Here is a 9,787-nt window from a genome sequence, read left to right as displayed (position 1 = left end):
TGTTAAGGAACCTTATTTGTGATATGCCGACGCAGGGACTTTATGGCATAAACATTTTCATATTTTATTATACCTTTTGTGTAAATTATATTGTTATTGGACTTAAATATATTTCCGAAATCTACGGTCACGTAGGCAAATTCGCAGAAGCACAAATGAGGGTTTATCCCATGGTTAATATATTGTGCATTGGTATTACTGTCAATAACCTCGTTATTGGGAGGGATAATTTGTCGATTTCGGAATCTAGTGTACAAAATTTTAAGTTTGATAGGACAGTTCTTTTGTAGACTTGCTGAGAGTAACTAGACTTTAGTTATTTTCATAATACATTAATAAAAATCAATATTTATAATAAATTAGAATAAGTCGTAGTTGTAAGTTGTACAATAAATTCGTTATATTTACAACTCGGCGTTTCTATGGTCCTTCGAGTTATATATGTGGTACAATTGTACAAAAAGTTCGAATCAATCATTTGAATATTTCGAACGTAAAAAACACTTGATATTGCTGTTTGTTGAAATAATTAATTTGGTATGTGGGATATTTAAAAAAACATACGATAGCGTTCTCCATTACTAACCCATATAAATCACTAAGGATTTTGAAAATATTTTAGTAAACCCACATGCCTGTATTTCCTTAAACGTGTATTTCGTTTCCACTTACCCCTATGTCAACATAAGTAACGTATATTGGATAGGGTAGAACTAGACATAAGGCTGTTAGCCATGTTCCCACGGCACATACAAATGCGGGCATCCTGGATTTTCCAGGATTTCGGACGTAACGAAGTCTGTCCCAAGCCATTAGCACAAACGTTAGAGTGCTCGAATGAAGGGGTATGTCCTTAGAAAGAAAAGAAAGAAAAATATAATATAATAATAAATAATTGCTGTTGGAAGATGAAATGGAATCAGTTTATAGTTGATGAAAGTTAAGATTCATAGAGTAGAAGTAAAATAAAACACTGTGTTTTTGTAATTGTGTAAAATTAATAAATATGGATGTCATTTCGAATTTGGTTATAAAATTAAATATGGAAATGAGAGTTTTCACTGGGTGTCATACTAAATGAATATTTCAATTAATTTTGTGAAATCCTTTTTGAATATTCTGAATCTTTAAAATGTCTGTGTTACTAACTCCTAGAATTACAGTTACTGTAAATTAAATCTGGATGAAACCTAATTTTCCATCTTTTCAAAGATGCCGAATAACTGAAGCGAGTAATCTCATACAGACTATTCAAGCAGTTACACCTGGCATTCTAATATAAATTCTACCGTAAATGAGATGAAATTACATTTATTTTTAACAACAACACCAAGAAAACATGAAAAACCTCAAAAAATAAAAACCTGTAGAAGCCAAACAAAATCTATAACCCCACTCATGTCTTTGGTTCATTCTAGTATTTCATTTTGTTCTCGTCGTATCGAGAAACCTTTGAAAAATTCGTTAAAGTCTGAGGAATGTAATTGTAAGCATGATTGAAAACAACAGTCAGCATTTTTGATAAGAAAGGCCAAAGAGAAAGATATTTACAGAAAAAAAAGGTAATACGAACAAAAGAGAACGAAAGTTTCCAATCGTTTGTACAAAATTCTTCCTTCGCATTTATTTTTGATGAGACAATAAATCTACATTCCCAAACGGCTTAAAGTTTTCGTTAACAGTGGCGGCTCCCCGATAAAACCAAGTAAACAATGCACCCCTTGAATTTTTAAACAAAACAAACAAAAGTGATAAATTTAAAAATCAATTTACGATTAGATATCATTAGGTATTCATGGTTAAAAGGCCAATGCCCCAGCAACATTTAGAAAATAAACGAATATCAACCTATTAATTTTAAAATTATGTATCCCTCCCTTTGCGAACCACCCCGAACCGCTACTGTCATTTTCCTTTTATAATTTTTCCTTTTTTCATTTTTCTTATGAGGTAGGAAGCAATTTGCTAAGTAGATTGCTTTTGTTTGAGACATTTAAAGCACCGGTGAGTAATTAGACATGGATCGGTTTCATACAAAGGGTCCGGAGATTGTCAAGTTTGTAATGGGACAATTTTTCGTCGCATTTTTAAAAAAACTTCGACAATGTTGTCGACGGCCGTTAAATAAAAAGATCGCCTTCGCATTGTACTCTGTCCGTATGAAGAATCGTTAATGTTTCCTTTAAAAAGACGTTAAGCTACATTATTAATGGCCTATTTTACAAACAGGATGACGTGCAAAACTAATAACTGACATGTTAAATAGGAGGGTTAAAAAGTTTAGGTTATAGACTTATGGCGATATTCATGTTTTAGCTTAAGTATTCAAACTAAATCGTACAACAATTTCCAATTTCTATAGCTGAATAAAAAATCGAAATTAATTGAATACTTGAATGCATAGAAAAGATGTGCAATTATTTTCTGGAAATTGAGAATTAATTGTATATTTTTAAACCTTTAAAACGCCATAGAGACGTGAATTTTAAAAAATACTTACCTGCAAGTTATATCCTTTTGTATTACTATATATTAAAGTTAATTTTCACCTGTTGAATTTCTAACCGTGATACATAAATAAATAGCATGCGTAAAATATTTACACCTCGTTTGTACTTATAATATTGCATAAATAGATATTTTTTGCTGTAATTGTATATTTTAAAAAGTTATATTAACTTTGACTATAAAATTTTACAGGAATATAAAATATATGCACACTAAAATGAGACAATCGTTCTTAGTATCTGGTGCAAAGTAATTTTGCAGTTTCTGCCATTGGAAATCGATGGTAAGCTAACGCTTGAATGACGTATTTGTTTTCGAGAAATCACTTCAACTTTTCGATTCCTAATATTGGTACGTTTCAAAGCACTTAGATATTTTTCTTTCTTGTAATTCGCCGTAAAGTACAAGTTTTGCTAGTTGCTATCAAGCAACTTCTTAGAGATTTTAATTTCCTACCAAATCTATTAAGTAGTTTCTGTTTTACTTGTTTATAACAATGTGAAAAATTAAGATGAATCAGTGGATGTTTGTTTAATTGAGTTGCTGAATTTGACAAGAAAAATGATATCAAGTTGATCAAAGCAATTGATAAAAATTATTTCAATGTAAACATCATCAAGTACATACATCAAAACAGATTTGTTTTACTTTTTTTTCTACTTACAAATTCCCAAAATTTAAACAAATTTAGAACAGTGAATGCATATGGGCGTTTCAGTTCGGAGAAAATAAAGCCGAAGCTTTCGTAGAATTTCAAAAACCAATTTCGATTCGATAAAATAACTTTATTCAAACTTTAGATTCAGTAGATTCAGTTATTACATCTTTAGCTGCCTATTATAAGCTTTTCGGCAACAGATTAAAGGCTTTTTTCTGTCAATAAAACGTATAGCGAATTTAGACATTGAAAAATCAACTTAGAGACCAATTTACGAAACGAAATTGACTGTAAAACTAACCCTTAGCTTTTGTAGCGCGTTTGTAACTAATAAATCACTTTCCCTTTCGAATAATAGCTAGAGAAAAACAACTGACAAATCCACGAATTGTCCTTCTCTGTTAGCTCTCAACAGGAGTTAAATCCTTAAATTTAATTAATGAAAAGCTTTAATGTGTTTTCTTGATAAAAAATCAGTACGTTGTAGTATTCCTAACACAATGATTAACGCAATACTTTGCTATCAATCTAATATAAGAATTTTGTTTAAAATACTGTGGCAATTAACTAAACTAAATGTCAAAAATATTCCAAAGCCTAATACCAAAGACTTGAAGATTCTCAAAGTGGATAGATATCGAAATGTTAGATATTTTGGAAAATGTTATTTAATAACTTACCTGGACCATAGGTAGAAACGAACAAAGAAGTTCCCCCAGGACCCAGTTCTGTATTAGCAACACGTAGAGGCTGATTGGTAGTACCACGATGCATTTTAGAATGTCGCTAATGGAACCATTCACCATGAAAGCATAAGTTGGTTCTTGGTACAATTTGTACCTAAAAATGTGCAGTAGTACCGCCAGGTTTATAAGTACCCCAACCACTATCAGTATCGCGTATATAAATAGAAAAAACACGTAAATGTTCGCCATAGAAGGTCTCATATGGGGTTGGCGAAGGTCTAAGTCTTTATCGTTCACTCCCAAAAGAAACTCGTGAAGTATTTCATACACATGAGGCGGCATCTCGTCCTCGATATAACGTGTTTTATTCACTTTTTCCATCTCCAGCATCGTTTAAGTTAGTAGCACTTTTCTTTTTACACACGAATAGGTTTTTGGGTTTTATTTATCGAACTAGACACTTTTTTTGAAAATGATAGAAAACATTCTCCTAGAAGTCAGTAAAAATGCTAGGATTCCATTACATCTACCTAACTACAATGGAATACTCCGAATCTAAAGCAATAAATTCCTACATTATTGAATTTCGATGAATACATTGAAAAACTCATTTACCTAGAAACTGTTTTATATCTAAAGTTCCGAAGAAACTCCAAAGGTAAATAACAGAACGTCAACAACATAAAAAGGATTGACAAGAATTATAGGTGCAAGCTAAGGTTTTGTATTTCTTCATAAAATCCTTATTTATCTATTTTTTAAATTTAACCCCAATGTACATACTAAGTATCTATAACACTAAGTAGATAACTTCGAAGTAAGAGAAGTAAATAAATAAAAACAACGAAATATTGAGTTAACATGAATAAAAGATGTAGAAGTCGCTTGAACGGCTTACCGGAATTAAGAAAACTCTCTGCGAATAAAGTTAAAAGAAATGTTTTTCAAACGTATCCATACGTAAAGTGAATAATATTTGGTATAAAAGTTTATTAACACTCTCGGCCCCCTTGGTCCCTGTCTCTGGAAAATTTTGTAATCAAAATTTAAATTCATTCATGGTGGTTATATCTGCCACCATTACAAATTCAGTAACAATTCGTAACTCCCTTGAAACCAGTATCAAATGAAATAATTTGACTCAAGAAACTTTTACAAGTGTGTCTACTATTTAAAGTAGTAAAATAATTTGCTAATTAAATTTAACAAAGTAACTTTGTTCTATTCTTACAGTAATTTTTTTATATTCTCCAATCGAAACGTCTGTGCTCGCCCCTGCTGTGTAGGGGTATTGTAGTCAACATAAATTGTTTGCAGCTTTACAGATCTGTACCTCGTTCTTTAGTAGCTCTATTGAGCTTTTTTTAATATAGTTAAGAAACACTCCAGTTTAATAAGCCATATAAAGACTGCTGATTGCCTTTTTTTTGCTGAAGAATCCGAAGAAGAAAAGAAAGCCTTTGTCTGTTGGAAAACCATTTTTCGTGACATGTAATGCGGTTCTGGAACCATGCATATACATTTTTGTGAATTTCATAATCGTCAAGTTCATTTCTTTTCTTCAAACGTGACAACGTCAGACATGAAAAGAAAATGTAAGGTATTTTGAACATTGTTTATTTGTTTTCTGTCATGCACATTTAACAAAATTATTCAAACGTAATAAGAATAGAAAATTGGATCAATATGAACATATATCATAACAACTTATTTTTCTTATTTCGAAACGTATTTCTGGGTGATCCCGTTTATTCTCTTTGAAAAACATCTGAATACCCTTCTTCTGAATGAGAATATTATTTTGTATCTTCCTGAATTTCGAAAATGAAAGCGGTTTCTATATTTATATTTTTTAAAGTTTATTGGTAATATTGACAGCAAAATTTTAGAATTTAGAATGGCAATTTTGGCATTTATCAATAGCACTTATCCGTTCTTTGATTATAAATTAAGACTAATAATTCAATACAGAAGAAGATAAATAAGGAAATTATTAAAGATTTTGTAACTTAGATATTTTGCTCATTGAATTACAGTCCAGTATTAACAATTGACAAACAAAAACATGAATTTACTGCGTTTACAGAAAATTGTACTTATTCTCTTTTCAATGGACAAAAGTATCTAGTGAAGTACTTCACATGATGCTTTTCTTTTGGAAAACTAAATAGTCAATGAGTCACCAGTAAATATCAATATTATGAGACCTGTTTGAAAAAAAAACACAAAAAGAAAAAGGAGATTTTGATCCCCTTGATGCTTCTTGATGTTAAAAACAACAACCAAACGAATATCCTTTCTAAAAGTATTAGAATAATGTAAATGTATTATGTACGTATAATGCCTTTATAAAATCTAATTTGGAATTTAATTAGGTAATCGAAATTAGCTCAAAGATAAACTGCAACCTAGCAATTTCCAATTGTAAACATTTCAAGCTAAAACGAGGTTACCAAAATAGCTTTTAATTATGTTCCTGTACTTTCACGTAATAACAATGATGTTAAACTTTGCATTATGAACAGTTATTTCTTGAAATCGCTTGTTTTTGTATGAGGGTTCTTCTTATGAAAAGTCTTTCGTTTCAAGTATAAAAGTGATTGGCACTACAGCTTCAAAAGCTAAATAAATGGTAATAGATACTTGAATGCTTTGTAGTTTTTATCAAACAAAGGTCGAAGATTCAGTTCTTTTTACTAACGCAATTCATTGAATTTTCACTGCCTTTGTTTTAGGTACATTGAATTTTTGCGTTTTTTAAATTCACCGTAACCGTTGCTTCTTTTTTCAGTTAAAAAGGCAACGAAATCGAAAAAAATTAAACGTCTCAAATGAACCAATTTATTTTTTAATGAATGGTTCAATTAATTATTTATTAATAAGTAAGATAGTTATTTAAATTACTTACTGTATGTCTATCATTACACAGTTTTAAAAACTTTCCTTGTTAATTTAATTTTTTTCCTTTTTACCTACATTTCATTTTTATTACCCTTGTGTTTTTCGGGAAGAGTAGTCGATAATTTTTCATTTGTTTAATTAAGATCTCGAATAACAAAAATAAACCGCACTTTTCCGTCTACTATTTTTGTTTTATATGTTCATTATCGAAAGGAAATATCGCGAATAACGGCAACACGTGGTAGATGGAAAGTAGAGGAAGGTAAACGTACTACTGACAGGATTGAGACACCCGCTCGTAGTTGTGCACCTGATTGCGCATTCCCGTGCCTCCCTCGGGATATAATTGGGACCATACAGTTTCAAACCGCCCAGGAGAAACTGTTATGAGTCTAGGAATTAGAATTCTGGTAAACCAAATCTAACCCCTTTACACCCATATATCACACAAATTTCTAAATTTATCATCAACCAAGAAGCAAGGATTCCTCCATTATCTTCATTTAAAAAGGACATTGATTTTGAGGTGATAATAGTTTTTAATATGATGCAATAAAATTTGAAATAATTATTGCTTAGTTTTGAGACTTAATTTCTAAAAAAAATGTGTAACATGTTCAGATATTTATTTAACAATTAAAACTTGTTTACTCACAACGTATATAGGAACTGGAATAACAAAACTAATACCGTAGGATAAATTAGGACAACGCTTTAGGTCCTTGAGAAATCAGAGTTCTAACAAACGCTCCCTAACAAGCCCTTTCGAAGGATTTTTTTGTGATGAAAAGCAGGGTATAGGTAAATCGTACCGGACCTTATCCTTCGACCGTTTATTTATGTCATCCAATTCAAAGCATCACTTACCTAGTAAGTAATAAAAAACCATTTTTCAAAAACGATTTTACTCCAACTTTTAAATGGACTTAAGTAGGACTCTCCATAACACTCAGTACTTCTATCAAGCTTTATAATGACTAATACTGGAGACAATTATGAATTGTTCTGGAATCGGGAGCGTCTAAATCCACAAGGGAAATTTTGTTTCCGCAGAAATTATAATCAATACATAGTTATTGCTGTTCATATAATGTAATGTTTACCAACTACAAATATACAAAGTATGTACAGGTCGACGCGAATAAAAATTGCTTAAAAAACTTTTAGGGAAAGAGCGAATATAAAGATGGGAGACGAAAAATTAGGAGTGGCTGATTTTAGGGATCTAGGAAGTCAGATAAGTCAGGACGGAAGGAGTAGTAGGGATATAAAGCAGAGGATAGTGCAGGGTTGAGTCGCCTTCAATAAAAAGAAGTCACTTCTATGCTCGCGAACAGTAAATTTAGAAGGGTTGTTAAAGGTGTATGTTGGAGCGCGGCGCTGTACGGGTGCGAAACATGGACGGTGGGCGCTGCGGAAAAGAAAAGGTTAGAAGCGTTCAAAATGTGATGTTACAGGTGAATGATGAGTATACCGTGAATAGAGAAGGTTAGAAATGAAGAGGTATTAGAAAGAGTAGGAGAACAGAGGACTCTATGGAAGTCAATAAGAAATAGACGAGATAGATTGGTAGGACACCTTTTCAGGCATTAATCAGAGACATATTAGAAGCACAAACAGGAGTTAAGAAGAGTCAAGCTAGTTTAGATTACTGTTTGTAAATAGGTAGTTAAGGATGTGGGATGTTTTAGTTTTAGGGAAATGCAAAGATTAGCTCAAGATAGGAAAGAGTGGAGGTGTATGTCCAACCAGTCTTAGGACTGACGACCTTATGATGATGAAAAAACTTTTGTGCTATATTTTATAGCGTTATGTTATGCTCGAAAAAAATTTCAAGCGCAAATTTCTATTCTTCGTGCCTTTTCCTTTAGTAACTCATTAACACTTGTACAACTACTTGCCCCTTTATCACGTCCTGACGTTAGCTAAAAAGAGTTTTTTTTAGGTCTAAAGGTTACAATTCTTTAATTAAATCAGGTTTGTCGCCCTCTAATTAGATTCTTTATGGTTCCAAATAACAAAAAAACTTTTCACGTTCATGAAAATGTTACCCGAATCTTAATTAACTTCTCGGTCTCGTTTAATACATATTACAATTCTAATTACGTGATAAATGCTTTTTTAATTAAATTTTGCTAAAGGCCTTCCGACGTACGCCATTCGACGAATATTTCTCTGTACAATCCATTTAGAGTCCATGTTGCTTTTATCGCGACAGCAGAGACCACCGAGCAGATGTGATGCGCCTTAAATTTCATGCACTAAATATTTGATTAAGCGGCAGTTTCTGTTTTAATGTAATTTAAGTCGATTTTGATTTGTTAATTTAAGAGATGTTACCCACTTGCAACGCTCTACTTGCCGCGCGACGTCGATACGAAGCGAAGAACTCAGTTTCGCTGTACATGCGAAGGAGATGGTTACGTCACAGCGCCTTGTCCAATTACCGAGCCGCACGCGTTGTGTGTATCCAATAACACATTGCCGCCCGATACAAACCGGATCGACGCGACTGATTCTTGCCGGTGTGCTCACACCCTAAGTTGTCTATATTATAAAGTTAATTCAAATCAACCCTTGACTTTGTTTGATTATATCACGCACGCAGTTCAGTTAGGTACTGTATTATAATTTGCGCCGTGCGACCTAATTTTGAATCTTGAAAAGATGTGGCATTAACTCTGGAAATTTAATATACAAAATAGCCAGAAGGAATACGTTATGAGACTTACGAGCTTCTTGAATAAAACAGGCTTCAAAGGTTTACCAAGAACCCAAGTTTATTTTGGGTCGTAAAAAGGGGATAGAATTGAATTGTACAATACTTATGTATGTATGCGGAGTACTTTATACGAAGTGTGACACTCCTAATAAATTCGACCAACCAAATGAGTAGGGATGAGGCGTGAGGTATTTGAAATCATTCGGTAGTCCTTGGTCAAAGTTTAGAAGAACATTTCAGCAACACGTAAACAAAATCATACCAAACTTCCTCATATTGAATAGCAGAAAATGAGTTATGAACAAATAATTA

At 32.3% G+C, this 9,787-nt stretch overlaps 1 protein-coding gene across 2 annotated transcripts in view; it reads right to left on the bottom strand.

The window, feature by feature from the left end:
• Nucleotides 1-7,010, bottom strand: part of LOC108739225 (alpha-1A adrenergic receptor) — a 20,714-nt gene extending 13,704 nt beyond the window's left edge. The window contains exons 1-3 of one of the 2 annotated variants that reach the window (XM_018473025.1): nucleotides 6,761-7,010; nucleotides 3,847-4,407; nucleotides 673-852 (exon numbers count right to left, since the gene is read on the bottom strand). In XM_018473025.1, the coding sequence (XP_018328527.1) occupies nucleotides 673-852; nucleotides 3,847-4,242 (576 nt within the window). In that variant the 5' untranslated portion in view covers nucleotides 4,243-4,407; nucleotides 6,761-7,010. The remainder of the gene's footprint in view (nucleotides 1-672; nucleotides 853-3,846; nucleotides 4,408-6,760) is intronic. The other variant, XM_018473026.1, reaches the window with a different exon arrangement.
• Nucleotides 7,011-9,787: the final 2,777 nt, after the last annotated feature.

The sequence above is a fragment of the Agrilus planipennis genome, unplaced genomic scaffold (genome assembly GCF_000699045.2).
Source record: "Agrilus planipennis isolate EAB-ADULT unplaced genomic scaffold, Apla_2.0 scaffold140, whole genome shotgun sequence".
Taxonomy (NCBI): domain Eukaryota; kingdom Metazoa; phylum Arthropoda; class Insecta; order Coleoptera; family Buprestidae; genus Agrilus; species Agrilus planipennis.
The sequence above is the reverse complement of the archived record's forward strand: the minus strand, read 5'-3'. Positions and strand labels throughout refer to the sequence as shown.